The sequence below is a fragment of the Stegodyphus dumicola genome, chromosome 3 (assembly GCF_044657685.1).
Source record: "Stegodyphus dumicola isolate Sdum_Otavi_A_Nest chromosome 3, ASM4465768v1".
NCBI classification, from domain to species: domain Eukaryota; kingdom Metazoa; phylum Arthropoda; class Arachnida; order Araneae; family Eresidae; genus Stegodyphus; species Stegodyphus dumicola.
The window spans coordinates 91,433,570-91,459,235 of NC_140770.1; the positions used below are offsets into that span (position 1 = coordinate 91,433,570).

General features: G+C 33.5%; 1 protein-coding gene across 3 annotated transcripts in view; it reads right to left on the bottom strand.

Moving 5' to 3' along the window:
* Positions 1-6,898: 6,898 nt before the first annotated feature.
* LOC118183830 (DNA-directed RNA polymerase III subunit RPC4-like) overlaps positions 6,899-25,666 on the bottom strand; it is a 33,979-nt gene continuing 15,211 nt past the window's right edge. For all 3 annotated transcript variants that reach the window (XM_035353439.2, XM_085813070.1, XM_085813069.1), the window contains exons 4-9: positions 24,004-24,173; positions 22,237-22,352; positions 20,878-21,016; positions 20,643-20,762; positions 16,063-16,190; positions 6,899-10,144 (exon numbers count right to left, since the gene is read on the bottom strand). In XM_035353439.2, coding sequence (XP_035209330.1) covers positions 9,893-10,144; positions 16,063-16,190; positions 20,643-20,762; positions 20,878-21,016; positions 22,237-22,352; positions 24,004-24,173 — 925 coding nt within the window. In that variant the 3' untranslated portion in view covers positions 6,899-9,892. The remainder of the gene's footprint in view (positions 10,145-16,062; positions 16,191-20,642; positions 20,763-20,877; positions 21,017-22,236; positions 22,353-24,003; positions 24,174-25,666) is intronic.

Genomic DNA, 25,666 nt, shown 5'->3' on the forward strand with positions numbered 1-25,666 from the left:
ACTCCACGTACTTTCGAGACTCTCCGCGCTACAACTCGTGATGCACTCGACGACACGCAGAGCACAGCTACTGACTCTTCGGTTCAGTCATTCCCGGAGCTTAACACGCTCTCTCAATGAGGCACTACAAGACTCTTTTGGTGCATTCGACGAGCTACTTGGCACTCCCCGTCCAACTGTCAACTTGATCGACTCCGCAGAGATTGACTCGATATTAACTGTCAGCTAGCTAGCCAAGGCACATACTCGATACTGACTGCGGACCAGCAGGGTTTATATAGCTTTCGGCTTGTGTTCGAGAACATTCTGGGCTAAACCGATAAGAATTCGTTCCAGAAGGTTATCCATCCGTCTATGATATATTGTGAATTTTGTCACCAAATGGGCGATTTCTCACCAAACGTGGCAACCCTGCCTTACCTTGCAATTTTATGGCAACCCTAAAACTGCTCTGCGGGAGAAGCCATCTTTCCGCACCTGTACATTTCGTAAGAATATTTTCTTCACATTGTATCTTTTAGTATATAATATGCTTACACTAAAACTAATATACAGTCAAAAGTCTTTAATTCGGACTCGTCGGGACTGTGGCGATTCCGGATTATCGGTTTTTCCAGATTAAAGATCATCAATTTAAATCTGGTAAGATGGCATGAATTAAGCAGAATTTTTAAAATTAAAAATATGAAACTGTAATTTATGAAATAAAGAGCAATTATGATCTAAAGGGTATCAAAATTTACAAAAAAAAAAAGCTTAATATTTATTTGTTTATTTTATTAAACATTTCTTTCAACGCGCGCATGCATAAAGCATACATTACGCATAGTCGAAATTAGAAAATTGCAACCAGAAAACTATTTAATGTGTATTCGTGATATTTATAATGATGAGGAATTTGATTTCAATCATATCAAAGATGGAGTACATCGAGATGAAATACTACATTTAATAAGGAATTATAAGCCAAATAAAATAAAAACATCTGCCCTGAAGACGAGGATTGTGCTGACAGATCAACTTCCAGTTCATTGCGTGCCGCGACGTTTCCCCTCCCCCCGCAGAAGCAGCGTGAAATCGATAAACAGATTTCAGAATGGTTAGAGAAACAAATCACCTCTCTGTCACTTTCTTCATGCCTTTATCCATTTTTTGCAGCAATTCCACATTTTGCTTAATGGACATCGAAACATGCTTCCACTTTGTAGATCCTTTGGCAGCTCTAGAATTGGAAATTCTTTTTGACATAATCGAAAGTTCAAGCTTACTTTTTATAAAACTGCTCTAACAGTCTGCAAAAAATAATAAGCCGGATCCAATTAGAAGATTAAGGAACAACACAATCTGCAACAATAACTGAAATAGATAATTAGATAACTTTAGCTTAGCTTGTACCGTCCATTATACATTAAACACACATGCGTAAAGGTATTATGTGCATTCGTAAACGCATAATGCGTTTACGCATGCGCAGAAAGTTTGTAGCTTTGAGGTCCGGATTAAAAACTTTTGACTGTATTAGCTTTATTGACTTGAATGCTGATCTGAAATACGTCCATCCAGTTACAGTTTTCCACAATAATTTGAAGACAGTTAATTATGAGAGTGGGATAGGTTTGGTAAAATAAACTGAACTTTTTCTTTAGCTTCCATACAGAAAAACACCAATCAGCAAAATATTATGCATTAATCTGTTTAAAAAAATCCATTTATTTATGTTCAAACTTTGCAGTTAAGTCTGCTTAATCGATTTAGACAAAGCACAAGAAGACTGCCTTCTTAGAGGATGAGTATAAAACTAGTCATTTGAGCAGTAACAAAACTTTTGGCTAGCTATCAGGATTTAGCTGTGTTTTTCATTTCATCACAAGTGAGAATTTTATGATAAGGAAGATACTCTCCAGATGTCTGTGATAATCTTCGTGCTTTTTTCGAAATCAATTAATTGAACATTTGAGAAGGCTGCATTAAAAAAATATTACGTATTATATAAACTACTGTTCAACGTTAGTCTTTTCTCAAACCGTTTTAAAATTATTTCCGTTACCTTCCTTTCTTTACAAGCTGAAATAAGGCAATATCTCTATCCTAGTTATGTGCAAGTGAAATTTTGATATATGAAACAATTTGTTTATCTGTGACCTGCTAGGTGATCTAGGAGAAAACGTGGTGATTAAAAAAGTGTTAATTAGAAATGTAATTATTTTTATAGTTACTATATGAATTTTCCCCTGTGGAATAAACCAAAAATGAGGTGTTTTCCATTTTGCACTTCTATTCCATGTTTTAAAGCATTTTTAGTTTAAATGGCGAATTTTTTTTGCTCTCAACTATCCTTTGGTTGGGGCCATAATTTTTAGAAATGCTCTTTAAATCTGCTTCACTGAAAGTTTTTTTATACAAATAACTATGGTAATATAAAATTAACTGTTTTTTTAAGCATTTACAATTAATTGAGTAACGTAACAATTTTCATTGAAATAATTTTTTTTTAATGAGCAAGATTATTTTTCTTACAATGCTGTGCTCATGGTTCTTAAATCCTCTTGTTCAAGAGTTCAGAACATCTTTCGTTATTTAAATTATTCGAATTGTTAAATCTGTTTTCAACAATGAAATGAAAAATATTACTTTTGTGTAAATTTTAATATATGTAATAATTTAATTTTTTAGAAATAGCTCAATAGTTTTACTTTTAAACGATGGTTTTGCTTCAATATAGCAAACATGTTTAATTTTAGTTCATCAAAAAATTAGAGACACTATCCAACGAGGAGCTAGCATATTTTTTTCTCTGCTGTTCAATGGCTAAAATAGTGAATTATCCCTATGATTAAGAAATATTTTCAAATCATCTTCAGTAATATTTCATTCCTTTCATTTTCCAGTTATTGAAAATTTTTAAAATATTCGAAATTATAGCTAAATCCTTAGATAAAAAATAATTCAAGTAGACTAAAGAAAATGCAAGAAAGGCGTATTTTAACTTCAATTACAAGCGGAATTTCAGATATTATTTTCTAGCAACTAATAAAAATATCCAAAATTGCTGTTTACTTTATTTCTCATCAATCTCTAATGGCTCTACTGCCACCCTTTCCCTTCTGAGGCCGTTCTTTGGCATCCCATATTCAATGTGGTATAAAGCAATTAAGCAAAGCTGTCCTTTCTTTAACTGCTTTTTCAACCAGCTGGGGGCAAAAGAAAAGGAACACAATGGTTTCCCGCCTGAATAGCCAGCGGCCAGCTAATATACTGCATAACAAAAGCCCACTTAAAAAGAGCACACATTTTCAGCAAATCCAAAATAGCTATGACTTCCTCAAAAATTTTACGAATAATGATTATTATGATTAAGATTTCAAGTGGGAAGGAAATTAATTTTTGTAAAATCAGATTTGTCAAAATTTAACTAAATTATTTGAAACTGTGCTTTTAATTAACTGTATTTGTGATAACGCACACAAAAGTTTTCCTAATCATAATAGAATATGGTAATTTCATCTTTTTCGTTGAAATAAAAATTCAGCTTTAATTCTCCATGTTAAATTCATAATATGCAAAATTTTCTAAATTGTTAAATTATTCGACATATATGATGAAAATTTACATACATTTTATACTCCTTATAATTTTGTAGAATTAAAAGAAGCAGTGTGGTGAGCATTCCCTTTGTCGGACCTATGCGAGGGACACTTTCCTTTGTCGCGTAAATATAGTAACAAGGTTGCACATACATGTACATGTTTTTAATTACATTATTTTGATTGAATCTCTGTTGTATATACATATAGGGTTTTAATTCACCCGGAGCCCAAAATAAAATGTGTTCCGCTACTTAAATTTATTGTTCAATCATTTGTTATTAATTAATTTTTTATTTTATCTTTGTTTTCATGAATCTGTTTCGTATAGCTGAAAAAAATGTTCATTTCAACGGTTTTTGTCAGTGTGGGCATTTATCAATGTTCGCTTTCATTGGTGTGGGCAATTATCACAGTCAGGGTCTTTTTTGTGGGCTTTTGTCACGTGCACTTTCGTCCAGTAGGCTTTTGTCTGGTCACCTTATTATAATGATTTAAAGATTAATAAATTTCAAAAATGATCTACAGTGCGTGACCCCCACCGCCAAAATTGCATTGAACAAAATTATATAACTTATCTTCTATGGATAATATTTCAACATAATATACATCGCAAAATAAAAATTCTTGTTGACACCATGGGCAAGCCACTTAAAATGCATGTGGCAGTAAATGTGTTAATAATGAGAATGCATTGGACGAAGGAACAGTAGGTGTTTTCTATGGAGGCTTACTTTTCTAATGGTCATTTGACCGTCTTCACACAGTGAGCATTCCGTGTCCGTTTCAGTATTGCTGCCCAAGCTCATGTTCCTGGAAGGCAACCAATTGTTATGTGGGTGAATACAGTCAGGGAAACTTGAAGTGTGGAATAGAGAGAACAGCAGTAAGATCACCCACGAAACACTGAGGCAGTCTTTTCTATGATGTCCGTGGTACTCTGCACACAAACATGCAGTTGCCCTTGGAATTTCTGATTGTTCTCTGAGGTGGATTCTTTTTCCCAATTTTATCCTTACAAGTTTGCTATGGTACAAGAACTCATTGCATATTCTTTTGCTACTCAGCAAAATGCATGTGAGGCATTCCTTAACCATTTGACTGCTACACGGCACAAAAGTGCTGCGTTCATTTGTCTCGAAAACTGTGATGTGCTGCGAGTTTCAGTGTGTCTTTGTTGCTCCGTGGGTGTGAACGAACATAGTCTGACCTCACCCGTATTTTGTAACATGAGTGCATTCTAAAATAACTAAATGTGTTGCAGTTTTCGAGACAAATGAACGCAGTGCTTTTGTGCCGCGTAGCAGTCAAACGGTTAAAATTTTTCCTCATGACGTGATTGTATGCTTCAGTGATGATGCTCATTTTCATCTTTCTGGATGTGTGAATGGGCAAAACATGCGCTACTGGAATGATACTGTGTGATACTATACTATTGTCCCAGAGCATTTCACAAAAGTCCTTCATTGTGAATATATGAGGGCTATTCAGAAAGTAACTTCTGTTTTGCCACTGTACGATGAGAGGTACAGCTAGCATCCCCATCTTGGTGTCTACTTAATCCTTACACATCTGTTTGTAATCATTGGCAGTACATGTTGCCTCTGCTTTGTTCACCGTGAATGTTTAAAATGTATGCTGCAATAGAAAATCCCACCACTTGTGAAGTGCGATCATTGATTAGATTTTCGTTTGCAAAAAACTAACACTAATTGAAATATCGGGAACTTTGTATGATGTATGGAAAACAACATTATGAGTAAAGCCACAGTGAGACAATGGCACATCATGTTTAAAAATGGCCACACGAGAAAGCACGATGTGGCTGGCTGAGCATTGTAAATGCTGAACTTTTACAGAAAATCGATGAAAAAATTCAGGAAAACAGCCACTTCACAATTTCCCTCAAATTTCAGGAACTTTGTTGTTATGCAAGCTCTCTTGCTATAACAAGTTTTGTAGCAGATGGGTACCAAAACTCTTGTCAGAAGACTGCAAAAAGTAATGCATGGCAGCAGCCCTTCTCGAGGCATACCACAAACATGGTAAATAATTTCTCGATCGGGCTGCAACAGGAGGCGAGACTTGGGTAAAAAGTATGACTTGTGAGACAAAACAGCAGTCTATAGAGAGAGTCTAAAAATTTCCTTGGTCTTTTGAAAGAACTTGTGTGACAAGTTCTTTCAAAAGACCAAGGAAATTTTTGCAAACATTGTCATCAAGAAAGATCATGACAATCATGAAAGATCATGTTTCTGGACAGGGAAGGTGTGCTTCTGGAGGATTACCTTGAACATGGCAAAATAATAAATAATGAGAGATATTGTGAAATATTAAAGAAATTAAGAACAGTGATACAAAACAAGCATTGAGGAAAGTTGAGTTTCAAGGTTTTTTCATTCACGACAACACATGCCTTTACACAGCCATTCATACTTGACAGCTCTTGGATGGGAGTTATATGGTCACCCACCGTATACAGTCAGAACCCTGCTCCTATCGATTTCCACTTGTTTCCACACATGAAGACTTGCAACACAGAGCTTCGATGATGACGAGGAACTGCATGTAGGTGTCCATGCATGGTTGAAGTGTCAGGCGGCAACATATTGTAACGATGGAAATAAAAAGCTCATGTGTCATTATGTCTTAATACGAAGATTATATAGTAAAATAGCTGAATAATGTGACTTTCAAACGTAAGCAATAAAAAATGTTTACTTTTATTTTTTCTCTAAAGCATTAGTTACTTTCTGAAGAGCTTATGTATAACTGTTTGGTGTGCATTGACGAGACTGTGGATTATTGGTACCTATATTTTTGAAGAAAATGAGGTCACAGTTTAAATGAACATGACTAAACAGTTTTTTTTCTGCCAAATCTTGGTGAAATGAATGTTTGGAATGTGTGGTTTCAGCAGGATGGAACCACGGCACACAGAGTACAAACTGCAATGAGAAAGTTTGTAAGAACACTTCTCTGGGAGAATGAGCTCTTTGGGGTGGGATCTTCGATAAGCACTGCACTGAAAACTATGCAACACCTGTTAGAACTCTGGAAAAGAGTATATTAAACAATTTTCTCAATTAAGGTCACAAAACGGATTTTAAACCTTAACTTTTTATTTACATTTCATATTTAGGCACTTTTTATTGTGTATCATTAAAATTCCATAAGGCTACTAATCAATAATACAGATTTTCAGACTCTTTTTCTATAGGAAAATGAAAACAATCCTGAATATAAATGTTTAATGTTTTGACTTCCTTATTGGAAAAGGAGAGAAACTGCAAAAATTGATATGAAACATACAGTACAGCATCAATATATTTATTAAGATGGATTTCCATCATATTATTGTAACTAAACAGTATGCAACATATAGTTCTGTCTGAGTAGACAAAAGGAATGATACAAAGTATTTACAAAATGCTCAATTATTTTTTATAAAATGTGAACTAAAATATAATATATATATATTTACAAATTATTTACTTACAGAAGAACTGTTAATCACAGATGCTTGAAAAGATATTGTAGCATATGTTGTAATACATACAATTACAGAATTCCATCAGAACACTTACCATTCTTTACACATTTCAAATTTTTATTCTAAAATGCATTTTAATTAAAATAATCCTTTTATAATTATTAATCTCCATTAATAAATATAAAACTCTGGACAGCACTCTGAAGATTTTTAAAAACAATAAATTAGATTAAAAATCAAACACTTTAAAGAATTAATTTTGAAAATCTCTTTAAAATACTGTACACTCCGGTGTACAATGTGCACTTTTAATACAAAAAATAAAATCAAAATTTACAGGTGCACGCTTACACCAGATATAAAAATGATACATTTAAAAATTAAGGAAAAAATGTATGCAGAAATTAGATTTCTACATGTACTTAAGTGCTGTTTATTTAAAAGAAATAGCACACCTTATGAACTTAAAAATTTTCATTATCAGATAATTTCCTGTATGTAAAGCATGTGAATTATTGTGCTTTCATTCATTTATAGAAAATAAATGTAATATAATTCTGTGTCGGAAGTGCATTCTTACCCCTAAAAGCGCCATCACATATGATATTTGTTGCTGAAACATAATGTTAGACGAAACAATTCTGAGTATTGCGCTTCCAGGCGAAATCGGGTTACCATCTTTACCTGGTAAACAGGCTGAAAGCCAAACAAGAATCACTTATCGTTCAGATTGGCGAAAGTGGCGTTTCCTTTCAAGTGGCAATTGCTTTTCCGTGTTGTGTTTTATATCGCTCACACTCTTTTCGTTTTAAACTTTATTGTTAGTTATGGAAAATAATAGAAACGTGATGGCTATTAAGTAAATCACTTAGCTTGACTCCGGCGATTCTAACAGCTAAAGTGAAAAAAACGTGAAAAGAGAAGTCCTTTCTTTGTCATGATCTGTTGTATATATTTGATTTTATTATTGTAAACAGTTATTTTTGTATGCATATATTTATTTAATAACTTTTACGTACATGATTTAATGCCATTTACTGATATTTGTTTTGGGATGAATCAAAAATTTTTATTTCATCCCCAAAATGTTAAATATTTCATAAAGGCTACTTGCTCAAATTTTTCGTTAAATTCCCAAGTATAGTTACAAATGCAAAGATTGTGTGAAGTGGGTGAATTTTAATGACTAGCCTAATGCACAAAATGCACTTCAATTATTTTTCAACTGTGTATTCCATATCCATGATAATGTGCAAAGAACTGATGACTACAGTTGCTGACAATTACAGAATCGTTATATGATTTAGAAGTAACTTCAAATAAACTTTTTGGCAATGTTCATTTTTGTATTCATATATATATGCACACATCTAATAAATCATATATTTACCTACACACAGCGTGAGAGATGCGATGGTTTAGAAGTTGTTGATGTATGTTTATTAGTATTAACGTAATGAATAAGATTTTTATTAATGAATGTGTATAAAAATTTTTTCATCATTCATAATGATAAATCCATAAATTTCCAATGTTTCAATATGTAGCATTTACAACAAAAATATAGTTCTTAATGTGTTTATAATCTAAAAAGCATTTCATTAATAACATGAAGATAACAGCATATAAATTTAATGTGTATTCTCATTATTACATAATCTGTTTTAATCAATATACATATTTGCTGATTTTAACATAATCACTGATTATGCAATTTCAATTTAAAAGTAATAAAAGTAAAGTCGCGCATATACAAACATATTTTAAAAAATTCCATTATATAACAATAATATTTTTTTTCACACTATCAGCACGAAATACGAATAATTTGTAAACAAATGATCAGAAATAGCACGTCATCACCGAGCACATCATAAATATTATCTACTCTGAAATTTTCACAGTTATAAATTTAATGAATATATAAACATTTAAAAATGACTTAGTTATACTACTACAAAACTATATGGCTTTTTCTGTATTTCTTCAATTAAATCGACATCTATTTCCACCGTCCATGATTTCACAATGAGAGCCATCACCATATTGAAAATTAACCGTGATCCTTCAGAAGCAGAACTTTCGTCTGATTGGTTGAACGTACGTGGAACACGACTCCAGACAGAACATTTTCGGAGAAGTTTCAAAATGTTTTGCATAGCCGGAACACGTTTCACCTAGCTAGACAAAACATTTCTCGGAAGCCTTTCGTTTAAAGCAGTGCTACAAGAATCTCGTTTCTAGGAAATGTCCCACCTAGCCACGCGCGTCAATAGAAGTGATAAGGCCCTGATTCTCTCCCCCCTCCTCCACCTCCACCTCCACCTCCTCCTCCACCACCACCACCACCACCACCACCACCACCACCACCACCACCACCACCACCACCACCACCACCACCACCACCACCACCACCATCATCATCATCATTTTCCAAACCCTAAAATAACATTCTTGTGCACAGCTGCATTGAATACGGCTTACTCTCTTTGCAGAATTATTTACTCTCTCAAAAATCCCCACCCACACACACATATATTGTTCCCCTTATCGCTTGTCAGTTCAGCACATGATTGCTCAAAAATCTGGAGAAAACCTTCTAATGAATGACTTCAAAAGAGCATCACACATGTATCTTTCAGGTTTCTTCTTAAAGAAAAGGGTGTGCATTATATAATGAATATACCTAAAAATTTTTAAAATGTAGTTTAAAATTATAGGTGCACATTATACGCCGGAATGTATGGTTATTTTTTTAGAAAATACATGAACCCTTTTGTACAACTGGACCTTTCATTTACAACAAGAAAGTCTTTTAAAAGCTTAACAAATGTTCTACATCTGGTACAAATTTCATCTTGCACTCCATATTTCCCAATACTACAATATCACCAGTATTTGAATTTGTTTTTACTGAAGCAACTTCATGCCTTGAACACAAGGAATTGATAGAATCAAGATCAAAATTCAGTGAACCAAAGACTAATCTAGCTTTTCCAGACTTTAGTACTTGAAATTTTCCTACAAGACCTTCTGGTAAAGCTGATAGAGATGTTGTATTCAATTTCTGAAATAATTTAAAAAAAAAAAAAATTACATAAAACAAAAGCATATTCAAGTATTATATAAATTATTTCAATACACATTTAAGTAAAAAATTGTATTTGCTTTATCCTTTCCTTGTTAGCTCAGAAGGGCTTCTAATTTCATTTTGTCATTTTGTGATGAAAACTTTACATGTCGGTTCACTTTTCAAATTGTTGCCACTAAATATTATTGTCCTGTGTTACATTTAAAGAAATTAAATAATGAAGAATCTTCAAAAATGTATGTATGTTTCTTGAATTATGATAAAACAATGGTACCTAGAGCCATCAAATTTTGAATAACATAATCGAATATGAGCATCTGGAAGCCTTAATTTGGAATTTGAAATTTGTTTTATTATCGATTTCATATTTTGTTACACTTCCAACGAATTTTTGATTAACAAACTCAATGATTTCAAAGCGAGCAATGGCAAAATTGTACGGGGAGAAAAACACTTTTATCTACAGCGCATAAGATCAGATTCTAAAGATATGCTCAGATCATAATTCATAGTCATTTGGCAGATATGCCAGATCATAATTCTAAAAATATGCTCATTTTAAAATTTTGTGATATTGCTGTTGAAATGAACTGTTATGTGAAGAGGGGATGCATAACTGCTTCTCGACAGTCCTAGTTCCATCATAGTGTGAAATTCTTGCTTTGCTACTTTTAAGTGATCTGGGGTTAATTGACAAAGTTTTGCAACCACAGGTGGACCTTTAGTTGTGATATGATGAAGTGTTGTGTTTAACAGGTTGGTTGGGATTTGGTAATTTAGTAATGGAAGGGAATTCCTTTAAAATTTTGTCATAAGATGTATCACTGAAGACAGTTTTTATTGAATAAATATCTGCATTTTTTATGCAGCCTACAGTCTGAAACTTTGTTTTTAAATATTTGAAACATTTGTTTCTAAGATCAGGCACCAATTCAAAGAAATGCAGGAAATCTGCTCCAAGAATGGGTGTACTAGCATTTGCTATAAGAAAAGCCCAAGTAACTGTTGTCTTAATTTGAAATCAAAAGAAAGAGTTTTTTGACCATAAACATGGACAGCTGAAGAATTAGCAGCGAGAAATGTTTGTTGTCACCTCTATTCTTTTCTTCTCTACATCCTTTTCCAAAACATCTATGATACCAGCAAACAAAATCTCTCCTTTTGGAACTGCTTATTTCTTTACTGCAATCTCCGCGATTTGGCGAGTAACCTCGAGAAAGGGAAATACAATCAATAAGTTTGTTTAATTTTTCTACTTCTTAAAACAATTTATTCTCAATTGATTGATCAACTGTACAAGAAATGGCCTAATTGATCAACTGTACAAGAAATGGCCTAAGTCCATGGGACTGGATTTACTTCTAAGATTCTGTCGGCAATTTCTGCAGCTTTGTCTTACGTTAAATCAGAAACTGCTGCCAAAATAGACTAAACTGCCAAAAGCAAGCATCAAAGGAATAATTCTAACACTAAGTTATCAGGACCATTTAAGGATTCCGCTCGTCGTTTAATATTCCTAAGCAATCCAAAAGTTTTCGAGAACCTAATTTCTCTCCAGATAATAATTGGCGAATTTCTTGCTGAGATTATTCTCCCGATCGGTACATTAACTCAATTTTAAGCTTTGTATAGGATCGGTTGGGTCTGGTTTCATAAGTAAATCCTGAACTAATGAAAAATATCTGGAGGAAGATGAGAAATTACATAATTACATTTAGTAACTGATTCTGTCATAGGTTTGGGAGGGACAAGAGCAAATGTACTTTCACACATAATAAACGGTTAAGAGACCTCAGATGTTTAGTCTAGATCAGTTTATAACTGATCAAACCTAGACAATTTGGATGGCATATACATCAGACATTGTGCAAGGTTTAAACCAAAATGAAATAAAAAATTCTACTAAAGAAACTAAAATACAAATAATAAGCAGAAAACAAAATGATAAAATGAACTATAACTGCTACTCATCTGTAATCCAGAGGATAAAAAATCAATTTAATCCATAAATTCTAGTTTGGAGGTCTTGAGATGGTAATCCGTCAAAACAGAAAGTACTTGCGAGCTATTTGCGTGACCTGATTTAGCGAAGTCCAGATGTCACTAATGTGGAAATCACTGTATATCCCATGGGATTCTAGTCGCCCATATTGCATTGAATGTTCTCACTGTATTCATCAAGAACTTTCAGCAGACATATTACACAGTAAAAACTGATTTTATTTTGAGACTTCAAATATGCTTGCTAGACCTCGAACACCTGGACTTCTCTCTGCGCTTCTACCTACGGATGCCGTATTTATCGACACACACGCAGGGGCACAAGGCATGCTCCTTATCACTATAACCACAGTCACACTGAAAAATTTCAAAATGGAACTACCACTTTTTTCCAATGCAAAATGATCAGTGACATAGTGCTGGAATGATACTTGTATGACGAAAATATAGAACCAATGACAACATAGATAGGAGGTGCACTGACATACTTTGCATAATTCACAGGGATAGACAGCAGAAGCGTTAATTACGGAAAATCATGTGCAAAGGACTGTTTGTGGGAAACCATTAATAAACTGTGTGGGAAAACTCTTTCTTAAATCAGGTGTTCCAAAGTGCATACAAGATAACACTTACTGAGAAACAACATAGTAATTTAACAAAGCTGTTTTTTCTAAATGGGGAAAATGCATCCGAAGCATTGCGAGTTGGTCCCAGAAATCATAAGCTAAGGCAAGGCCCATGTTCTGTAAAAACTGTACATAATCTGGAAAAATAATTTTAAGCAACCAAATGCACATGTGATAGACCGCCATTTGGATGAACATGTGTTCCTGTTGAAGTTTTTGCAAAAGTGCATAATACAACATACTGCAGGTCTATTGCATACCGCAAGATGTGTTGCCTGCATTTTTTTGATGTACTGAAAACCACAGCCTTCGAGCTTCTGCACTGTCTTTTGTGGATGTTTCCTTATCAATTCCAGTGCACCCAGATGCTGCAGCCTGGAGATGAGCAACACTGTGTTGACTTTGCAAATTTTTTTTCTCAGCAGATATGATAAAAATAACACATGGCTGCTGCAGATATTATGGATGGATGAAATGCATTTTTCCCTAATTGGGAACATAAACTTCCAAAACTTCAAACACTGGGCAAACAAAAATCCTCATAATGTGGTTTGGTTATATAAGATTATGGTAAAGCACTCGAGGGCTATCTGCCTAAGGAGGGATACCTTCGTGAAGGACTTTCCAGGGAAAACTGGCTCATGTACATATTACACATAGGGAAAACCATGAAAAAGGACATGCAGCCAGCACATATACTAGGATTCGAACCCCGGACTGAATTATCAGTATTCATCGACTTTACCGATCCTCTGCTGGTTGCTCCTCACGATGTGGGATCAGAGCCTTTACATGAACCTAAAGTGACCGTGTAGTGTGGCAACACAAGCACATTTTTTTCTCAGTGTGTACTTTTTGAAGTAGTCACTTATACAGGTATAAAAATGTGCTCCATCACAAGCGATTGGTATTGAACAATATTGCAAAATTACATAATTTCAAAAGCAAAATGTTATTACTGACATTGTATGGATACAGATTAGGCTCTTCCACATGTGTTCAGCAAGTGCTAAAAGAACATTTTGCAGCCCAGTCATTTCTCATAGCTTTGCAGTTTTGCGGCCACTATGATCCCTGACCTCATTCCAATATATTTCTGGTTCTGAGATTATCTGAAATCTGAAGTGGACACATCAAATTCATAGGATTTGTCGGAAACAAAAGATGCCATAAAACATGAAGTTATACAAATTCCTCCTGTGATGTTATTTCATCATTGTTGCCAACAATCTCTCACATGCAATGCAACATTGTCTATGAAAGTGGCACTTTGAAAACTTGTAATTCCAATGTACTTTTATTTCCACTCCCCTCTTGTTTCTGTTACACTGCTCTTCTTTGCAAATGTTTTATGCTGGCAGTTTTCATCATATGTGTGTCATTTTAATGCCATTTATGGTTGTTCAATGCAGTGATCAATTTACATACGAAAAAAGTGGATGTTGACATTTGAAAATTTTTTCATTGTAACCGTACCTGTGAGAGCTTTATTGTTTTAAATTATCACAATCTTAAGTGCATACCTCCAAATAACACTATTTAAAATTTCATATCAATTGATAGAGCAGACAGGCTGCTAGTGGTTCATATATCAGGAAAATTTTTTTATGATCACCCTGTATATACACTTCGCGACACAGGATTGCAACACCATGAACACATGCTCTGAAGAACATGCAGACAACAGGGTAGACACATTGTACCAAGTTATGAAAATGATACGAAATGTGCTGTGCTCTCGAGCAGGTTGAAGTGACAAATAATGAAAAAAATCTGCCGAATTGACAGCAGTTGTGTTGCTCCAGGCAGAGTAATTATTTTGCAAATTAATAAGAAGCAGTACGGGGAAGGCCAGGATGTTGACAAGCAAAGCAGACAGATGAGTATGCTAGGGTTATGGCGATCGGATGAGAAGGGGAGTTTGGTCCATGTACCAAATTGCAATGGATAGGCACCTATATGCATCTATTGGTGCACAGCTTGTGGCAAAGATTGTTGGGAAAAGAGAATATGAAATGTTTCAGGGTTAGCCAGAGTGACTTTAACACTCATGGATACATTTACAGGCATGTGATGATGACCCCGTAGCCACTTTCATCTATATTTTGTGGCAGGTGCTGGACACTCTTGATGCTCCCATACTGAGCAGGACCATTATTTGCTGATTGAGAACTGACGGCCTATACCCATGATATTCATCAAGACTGCTACTGAACCAACAACACAGATGCCTCTTTGTGATGCTATCAGGATACAGCCAGGTAGACTTTGGAGTGGCATAATGTAATGTTTTCTAACAGGTATATTTTTGTTTAAGAAATGACAATTGATGTGTATGAGTCTGGTGGCAATGTTGTGACAGGTTCTTTTCAGCTTCAAAGATGGAATGCCACACTGCACGATAAAGTGCCATCATGGTTTGGGTCACCATTGTCTATGACCACAGATCACCAGTAGTCTGTGTTTCTGATAGTATGACGGCCTAACTATCTGTGGAGGATGTGCTCCATCTGGTAACAATACCTTTCCTTCAAGGAGTACCAAATGCCATTTATCAGCAGAATAATGCCAGCCTACACAAGGCATACATCAGCCAACATGCCCTGCAAGGTACGTGTTTCCTTGGGGACCCGTCTTCACAAATCTTTCTCCCATCAAGCATGTCTGGGATGTGATCAGATGTTGCTTGTGTGCATTGCCGCTATGACATTCAGAAGACGAACTGTGGCAAATGGTTAATAAGAAATGGACATCTATCGCTCAGGAGACAATCCAAACACACTTTGCATCTGTACCTTGATGTATTGTTGCCTGCATAGCTGCCAGCAGTGGTCATACTTCTTACTGAGACTATTGTATAGTTACTCTTTTTATAAGTGTATCATGCTGTAATAAACACCTACTGTTCATTGCGGTGTCTCTCCTTTTGCTGACTTTCATCACTTTCTGTGCATGCATTCATAGTGCTGCATTTTTACTGTCAGTTAGTGTATATTCCAAAGTTAATTCTATAGATAATATTTTTCTCACACCTTAAAATCTAATTTTAAAAAGTAGTTTTTAATATCTCAAGAAACAAATCTCAAAGTCTGCATACTTTACCAGGAAAACTATATGAATTTAAGTGAAAATTTCAGATTAAAATAAAATTTTATCATCACATGCATTTTATTCCATAATGTGTCACAGCATAAAATATGGCCAGTATGTAGAATTTCTTATGTAAAATTAAATAAATTAAAATTTCAAGCTAAAGTGAACAACCTGATCATTAGATGGGATGTTTTCAGTATTTACTTGGGCTTTTGGATGGCGGTCAGAATCTAACTCATCATTCTTTTGTTTAGCTGTTACACACTGTGGAAATTGAAGCAGCAGCAGCTGTGGTTTAGCTAAACAGAAACACATGAAAATAGAATTTATTTTAAATACATAAAGCTTATTATGCATACAGTTAATAAAATTAATTAATATGCTAAGACTTTAAATATATTTATTTAAAAGACAACAAGCTATAATTAAGTAATTTAGGTTGGCTTTAATACAATATACACTTTTTATTTAATGTACAAAAGTATAAAAATGAAAAAAAAAAAAAAAATTGGAAAAACTATAGAAGTAAATTAATTTGCACTCATACAATTAATCAATTGTAATTTTATTTGCTATACTAAATTTTGATAGCAATAACCTTTAAAAAATAAGAAAACCCATATAACTAGAGGACACTAATCTTTACGTCATTTAACACATTCGCTGCCACTGACGCGCTGGCACGTCAGCATGGCGCTACCTCCCATGCTGGTGATGCTCTGGGGCGACAATCGAGTATGATAAGTAAACTGCTTTAGTTTTAGTTCGGATTTGGAGGTTGAACAATGAGGTTTTTGTGGCACATTAGTGAAGCATTATTTTTATATTTTCAGTGCGTGGTTTTTAAATTTTGTGTTTAAATTTTTTTTTTTTTTTTTTTTTTTTTGTGCATTTTTAAAAATGGCGGACAGTACAAGTATTGCAGGACCTTCACAGCCTAAGAAAAGGAAAGTAAGTAAAAAACTGACTGATGCCGAAATATTAGAATTACTAGAAAAGAGTGATCTTTCTGATTATGACAGCGTAGACGATGAAGATTACGGAAAAAAAATATCACTTTACGAGTACCGACTGAACGTTGTAAAATCACTTTTGCCATCAACAGACGAACAAAAGCCGACTCCCAAGAATCTCAGACATACTCTTCAGAAAAGAGAACTTGCACCTGGTAAAACCAAAATACAAAGAAAAAGGTGTACATCTTGTTCCTCTCAAGGCAAACGCACGGACACTACGTATGAGTGCCGTGACTGTCCCAACAAGCCAGGATATTGCTTGAATTGCTGTGAAATATACCATAAGTGATAATATATTTATGCAGTACTGTTCTACACTGACATTTTGTTTGTAATAAGTTTAATTTTTTTTTTCATTTTCTATTATGTTGTTTATGTATATTATACAATATTTGTTACATTTTATAATCTTACATTTACATTTATACATATTTATGTTTTACTGTTACATTTTATAATTTTTCATAAATTTCACTTCTCTTTATCCAATTAAACGTTTTATTTCTTTTAAACTGTGACTTTATATAATGTGTCAATAATTTCGCAGAAAAATGATGAGACGCGCCAGAGCGTCAGTGGCATACAGATAATAAGTTGAACGTGAGGTGCCACTGACGCTCTAGAGCGTCCGAAATTTTTTTACACTAAACACAAAAATAAAAGGTTTTTCTTTTTTTCTGGCTTTACTATTAAAATATTAGGAACGTTTTTAATCATTAAAACACTTTTTTTTAATTCGGCTTCTGAGGATGGATATATAAATTTTGGTGGCAGCGGATGTGTTAAACATATTTTTATGACTTTCAACGTATTTTATGCAGGTGAACTAGCTGCCTAACAAATAGAATAAATGTGCAGAAAGTGAGGGAAATTATTTCAAGAGATGAATGTAATTTAATTTCATGTAAAAAAAATTATATAAAAAAAGTCTACAAATTTCTTGGTATATCTAGAAGAAAAACCCGAATATCCCTTTTTTAACAGCACAAATAAGACATAGAAACTCCAAAACTGTACATTCTTAACATATGACAAGAAAAAACTATCACCCCACATACAAGGTCAGGCTATTAATTTCCAGGTCTGACATAACTGTAGGAGAATGAAAAGTCGGAAGATGGAACTAATGATTGCATATTGAAGAGCATTTTCTTGCGCATGTGCAGTGCAATCGGTGCCATTCTGATGTAAGTGGTTCTCGTGGAAAGACACATTAAAACGTAGCTCTTAAATTCCTATTGTCAAAGTGAAAATGGAGCAAAGAATCAACATTACATTTTGCTTCAAATTGGACAAAACAGCTGCGGAAGCCTACAAAATGTTAAAACAGGTTTACGGCGAGGAAGCTTTATCCCGCTCAAGAACTTTTGAATGGTTTAAACGCTTTTGGGATGGGTGCGAAAGCGTCAAAGATGATCCACACACAGGTCGGCCGCAGTCTGTACGCACGCCGGAAGCAATTGAAAATGTGGTGAAATGTAATCGTCGATTGACTATTTCGCCAATGAATTCAACATGGACAAAGAGACGGTTTGGCGAATTTTGACGCAAGACCTAGGCAAATGCAAGATTTGTTCCAGATTCATTCCTCCCCATTTAAGGGATGAACAAAAGCAATTGAGACTGGAGGCATGTGGCGAACTTATCGACAACGCTGATGCTGACCCTAGGTTTCTGAATAGGATAGTCACAAGAGACGAGTCTTGGTGTTATCAATATGACCCTAAAACCAAGCGTCAAAGCTCCGAATGGCGATCTCCAAGTTCACCAAGGCAGAAAAAATTTCGATTTTAAAAGTCCAAAATCAAAGTCATGTTAATCACTTTCTTCGACTGCAATGGACTCATTCATCATGAATTTCTTCCTCCTAACATGACTATCAATGGACAGTTCTACACAGAATTTCTTGACCAACTTTGAAAACGAATTCATAGAGTTAAGCCTCATTTTCAACAAAATGGAAGTTGGCTGCTGCTACATGACAATGCCCGTCCACACATTGCGTTGCCTGTGAGGTGATTCTTAGCCCAGCATGGTGACGTTGAAATGCAGCATCCATCATACTCTCCAGACCCAGCACCTGCAGACTTTTTCCTGTTTTCTAAGCTGAAAAATTCGCTGAAGGGAACAAGATTTCAGGATATCAAAGCCATCAAGAAAACTGTAACGTCACTATTAAAGAGCACTCCAAAAGAGGACTTTAAAACTTCTTTCCGAAATTTGTACAGCCGAGTACAGATGTGCATTACGTCTGATGGTTATTACTTTGAATCATATTAAATGGCTATGTGTTTAACCTTTTTTTCTTCTGAGTTATTCCACGAGTCCTGGAAATTAATAGCCGAATCTTGTAAAATAAAATAAATCTTCACCCCTTGAAAAGTCACCGATTCACTCGTGGCTTTATTGAAGTGACAAATAGTATTTGTTTGCTATTTTATTGGCTTACTGTAGGTACTGTCCTATTTGTAAATAATAATATAAACAAGCATTCTACAAACTCCCTTGCCTCATTATGATCTGTTCTAACCAAAAAAAAAAAAAAAAAACTCAGGGAGAGGAGCTGATCAGCAAAATTATAATTTAAATATAAAGCATATAAATACACACATATTCAAACACATGCACAGTACATGCATGTATAGCATGGCTACTGTCATGTGTAAAAAAATTATTATATAAACTGCTGAAACTGGGTGTGTCACTAATCAGAAAGTACCAAATCTTCTGTTGCAAATAATTAACTGAGTTAGTTAAGTATGGAATTTTTATTAATGACAATTATAAATATCAAAATTTCAATTATTTTTCATTTTACTTCATATCTGTAGCAGCTGATTCAAGCTTTTAAATTATTTTACAACAAATGTAAAATAACACAAGATAAACAACTTCTCATGTATAAAATAATAATGTCCTCCTACTTCAGTTACTCTTCAACAGCTATTTATGATTTGTACTATTTCATTCCATTTTAAAGTCAATTGGGTATGAATTTTTAAAATTCTTTCTATATACAGTACAAAGTCTTTAATCCGGACTCGTCGGGACTTCGGTGATTCCGGACGAGGGGTTTTTCCAGATTATAGATCATCAATTTAAATCCGGTAAGATGGCATGCAGAAATTATAAAATTAAAAATATGAAACCGTAATTTATGAAATAAAGAGCAATTATGATCTAAAGAGTATCAAAATTTACAAAGAAAAAAAATGCTTAATATTTATTTGTTTACTTTATTAAACATTTCTTTCAACACACACATACTTAAAGCATACATTACGCATAGTCGAAATTAGAAAATTGCAACCAGAAAATTATTTGATGCGTATTCATGATATTTATAATGATGAGGAATTTGATTTAAATCATATCAAAGAAGGAGTACATCGAGATGAAATACTACATTTAGTAAGAAATTATAAGCCAAATAAAATAAAAACATCTGCCCTGAAGAGAAGGATAGTGCTGACAGATCAACTTCCAGTTCATTGCGTGCCACAACGTTTCCCCACTGCAGAGCAGTGTGAAATTGATAAACAGATTTCGGAATGGTTAGAGAAACATAACGTTCCCAATGTGTCATAATTTATAATAATTTTTTTAAAATATTGATTTCAATAAGAAAAATAATTTCTCAACTTTATTATACAGTAATTACACGATAATGAGTGGCAAAAGTAATTACACGATAACTCTCAAACCTTAAATTTTCATATCTATATTATTACATACCATTAGTGAAAAATTCGGATACACGATTTTGAGGCACATAAGGTTCTTTTATTTCTTCTTCTTCAATATCCTTTTCCTTTTTTATAAATTTAGCAACTTGTTTGATATCATATCCCATTTCTAAAGGAGAAATACATTTTTAATATGCAGCAGATATTAATGCAGAACTTAAAACTAAATTTGGATATGAATTTTTAAAAATATACCACAAGCAAAAGAAAAATACAAATAATACCTTTCGCAATGTCTTCATTTTCAAAATTTAACGTCTCTTTTTTAATTTCCTTCTTCTCTTCATTTTTCAAAGAATTTTGCAGAGGAAAAAGTACAGGTTTTAATGCATCTTCAAAGTCATCATCTCCATCATCAATAAACTGTTAATGGGAAAATACACTTTTTAAATTCAGTGAATATAGAAATTATAACATAAATTAAACATTTCTTTTCAAGTATTAATATTTAAAGATTTGAATTTAGAGCCAACACGTAAATTAATGTTAAATAATTTATTCATAATATATTCATAACTATTAAATTCAATCATCACTTTATACATATATATCCCCCCCCCCATTATTTGGAAGGACATGAGCACCAGATCCTGTTATATACACTGAAGTATCACTGATTAAGTGATATGCGATTATAACAAGTTACCACTCCTTTGGCATTGATTACAACTACCATAATATGAGTTGTGGATCTAACAACTCTATGGAAAAGTTACAGAGGTATGGTCTGTTGAATTGTCTTCCAGAATTTCCCATAAATCTATTAAGAACATGGATGGTAGATGATGTGCTTGCAAACTTTTACATGTTTAACGGGATTTCAGTACAGCTTCTTGTTCATTTCAGCAGAATGGTCCTTAAATTAAGCGATAGTCAACTTGGATGATTATCAGGATCGATTTCTCTGCAGGTACATTCTACTTCCATTCAAATTGTAGAAAAGTACGAAGGGAAGTAGTTAATTGCCCTGAAAACAGATTGCTGTGTATATGAGGAGAACAACAGTGAGAAAAAATACAGAAGGATTTTTGGCAAAAGGTAAGAGTGTTATTATCAATGCTTCTTGATTTTTTATTTTTATTTATTGATTGTTCTGTTATAGAATTCTTAGTATGGCACCAATTTGAAAATGTCTTTTACCTTTTGCAAGTTTTTGGTGGGGATGCTGAAAATCAGAAAATATTTAATATTTTAATCACTGCAAATTATTATATTATTTTAATTCTTCAGACAAGTAATATAATTTATAGATCATATAAAAAGGAAAAAAAATAAATCAACTCAGGAAGGGGGGTAGTATTTTTGTAATAAAATTTCTTAAAATATAACTGACATGTGAAAACTAATATTTTCATTAAGTGTTAATTTTATTAGACACATTTACTTTGAAAATAAATAAGACATATAAATATTAAAAACATATGAAGTAAAGCAGAATATCCTAAAATAATACTATGTAAATTATGCAGCTTTTATTTATTAAATTACTTTTAATTGAAAATAATTAAAATAATAAAAAAAATTTTATTTACATGCTCAAGCACTGAATTTGAATAATAATAATAATTTAAACATCTATTTACATTATCTGTAAATATGTTATTCATTCCTTCACTGATGTCAGAAACATCAACTTCCATCTTTTCCTGCTTCACTCTAAGTCCTCTTATCCTCGGAATAGTCTCCCGTGGTAATTTATCTGTAATTTCAGGAAGCATTACTATTCTATGCAGATTTTAGTTTCAATATTTTTGATAATTTTATCAAAGATTACCAAAACTTAGTACAAATAAACATTCTGTTTATTTTTATCATAATATATTACTAGATAAAGATATACAGTCAAATATATGTAGCCTATGACAAAATGCATAAAACTGCCGAACACTGGTAATTCAATCACGGTTTTAAGTTGGGGACATGAGCTGACTGCATAAGCATTTTTATGGTTTTTCCCATATGATTTGTAAATGTGAGCTAATTTTCCTAATGGAATTCCCTTACACGATGGCTTTTCCATACTCTGGCATCCCCCTAGGGTTGTATGTATTGACTTGGTATTATACTATGAGAGTCTCAGCTCTAGGGGGCATAAAATATATAGACCCAGTTTGCACTATCCAAAAAAGCAGCCTGCGCTATGCTATCCTGGAAAATAATGACATATGTCTTCCAAGTTGCTAGCGTACAGTGGCCAGATGAATGGCTTTAATGTGCTCCAACAGCCTTCATGGTCTCCATACTCTGGAAGTGGAGACTCTGGAAAGGCAGTTCAGCAGAGTGGTATTTAAGAGAAAGTTCAATTAAAAAGTTCTCTTCCCATGGATTGGGAATCCTCTTTAGGAAGCTTTTGATGAGTGCCCACCTACTATGGAGGTAAAAGGGTAAACTCCATATAGTGCCTTTAATTATGGAAGAAAATGTAAATATTATTATAATAATCTGCCATAATCAGCTATACACACATACAATTCAGTAAAAGAATACATATGTATAAGCATTTACAAATTGTTTGACAGTAGATTAAAAAAAAAAAAAAAAAGTATAACACTTATTGGTAATTCCAGAATTCAAATAACATTTGTAACAAATCAGACTAATAGATAATTGTTTTGAAAGTAAATTTTTCCCAGACTCATTTCTTCAGCCATCACGAATTATAAGCAAATAACCTACAGGTAAAAGATATATGAACATCAAATACTTTTTTTTACAGGGGGAGGGGGGGGAGGAATGAGCTGTAATTGCAAAAAAAGTTATTTACTGCATACACACAGTTAAATTTTAATAGTGGATCTGATCTGAAAATCAATCAATAATTCTACTTATTGAATGGGAATTTGTTTCTTTTCTTCCAGCACAAATTTCATAGTGATTGCTAATAGAATAGATTCAAAACAACTGCTTCTTTTAACAATTATGTGAAAATATACTACATTCCTCTATAAATTTTACCATAATTCTTCCATCACAGGCAAATCCCACAAGTGCATATTTTAAAATTGTTTCAAGACAAAAATATTATTGATAAAAACTGCTGATATTTGTACTATGAAAAGAAAGACATGAAAATGCCAATGCTGCTGAAATGTTAAAAGTGAAAAATTGTCATAACGGCTAGAGTTTGGAACATTATGAAAATTTAGCTGGCAACTGCTAAGGCAGTCATGCTAATACATAAGTATCCTCTCCCTATCAATGTAATTTTAATTCCTCATCACATGAATTATAAACCAATTAATATCACAAAATATTTCAAGCATTCAAATATGTATATTTTACTTCTAAGCAGTGTCACCACAGAAAATATTATTTTGCCAATAACACACATTTTAGATTACAGCAAATACCTTTTCGTGCAATATCCATTGAAAGACCCTCTCCAAATACAGAGCCCTGTGTCTGTATGATTTGTCCTCTGCCTCTTCCTCGGCCTCTACCTCTGTCATTTTGAGCAGGTAGATGCTTTATTTTTGGTTTTTGAATATCTTCAGGTTTTGCAGCAGTATCTTTATCGGTACTAAAATGTAAGACATAAAGTATCTGTCATAATAAAGAAAGAATGTACCCTTTTATTATTGCATTACCATAAAGCCCCACATAAGAAAATATGTAAAAGGCAGTTAATTTTGTTTTCAAACACAAGTACAGTAAGACCCCGCTTAACGCGGGGGATACGTTCCATCAAAGTAGAGCGTAATGCGAAACAGCGCTAAACGAGGCTATCTTTACATGTAAATATTGGGGTTAGGGGAAGATGGCTAGGAAATTGGTTAGGTATTAAATTTAAAAAGTATGTTTTTTTAATAAAAATAAAACCAAACATTTATTTCTTAAAGCCCAAATTAATACCACATTATTATTTCTTGCAAAAATAAAAACAAAATATAAATAACAAAACGAATATTCTTAAAAAAAACAAATAAAATTCTAAGTCAGTCATATTTAGTTAGCTTTCCGTGTTTTCAGTGTTCTGCCTTTTTGTGACAAAAGCATCTAATGTTGTTTGCCTTTTTCTTTTGCGTTGTTCTCTTAAAATTTCTTCATAAACGGATAGAGCATCTCTAACACCACGCCTTACTTTTGAGCTCCTGTCAAAATTCGGATCATTTTCAATGAATTGATCCATTATTTCAGTTATGGTAGACAAACTCCTTTTTACAAACGCCATCGAAAGTTCTTTTTGCTCTTCTTCTGAATCACTGCTGTCAACATTTTTGTTTTCTTCTTGTTCAGTTAATTCCTTGAGCTCATCATTAGAAAGACTAGCCGCTGCTTCTTGAATTATTTCTTCGACATCTTTCACATTTACCCCTTCAAAATATGTCTGTACAATAACGCACCAAACAAGAAATACAAGTATACTCTTTTGGATATGTATTTGAAACCTATCGCTGCATAATATTTCGGGGAATCCCCGTATGCTGCGAGCGATTTCGTGGAATCCCCGGGTTGAAATAAAAGAGCGCTAAACCGAAACAGCGTTAAGCGGGGTCTTACTGTAGATAAAAAATTACATCACTTAATAAATTTAAAAAGAAGGGTTTAATAAAAGGTAATTTCTCTAATTTAGTATCAATAAGCACTACTATTCAAAAACTACTTAAATAAATAGCGATTGTGAGGGGAAAAAAAGAATGTCTTGAGATGTTTTGCTATGTACATTAAAGTCATTTCTATCCCCGGGTTGAAATAAAAGAGCGCTAAACCGAAACAGCGCTAAACGAAACAGCGTTAAGTGGGGTCTTACTGTAGATAAAAAATTACATCACTTAATAAATTTAAAAAGAAGGGTTTAATAAAAGGTGATTTCTCTAATTTAGTATCAATAAGCACTACTATTCAAAAACTACTTAAATAAATAGCAATTGTGAGGGGAAAAAAAGAATGTCTTGAGATGTTTTGCTATGTACATTAAAGTCATTTCTATTAGTTCAATGGCATAAGCATTCCATCATTGGGAGAAAAACCTTTCTGTTTTTCTCCCAATGATTGGAATACCATATATTGCAA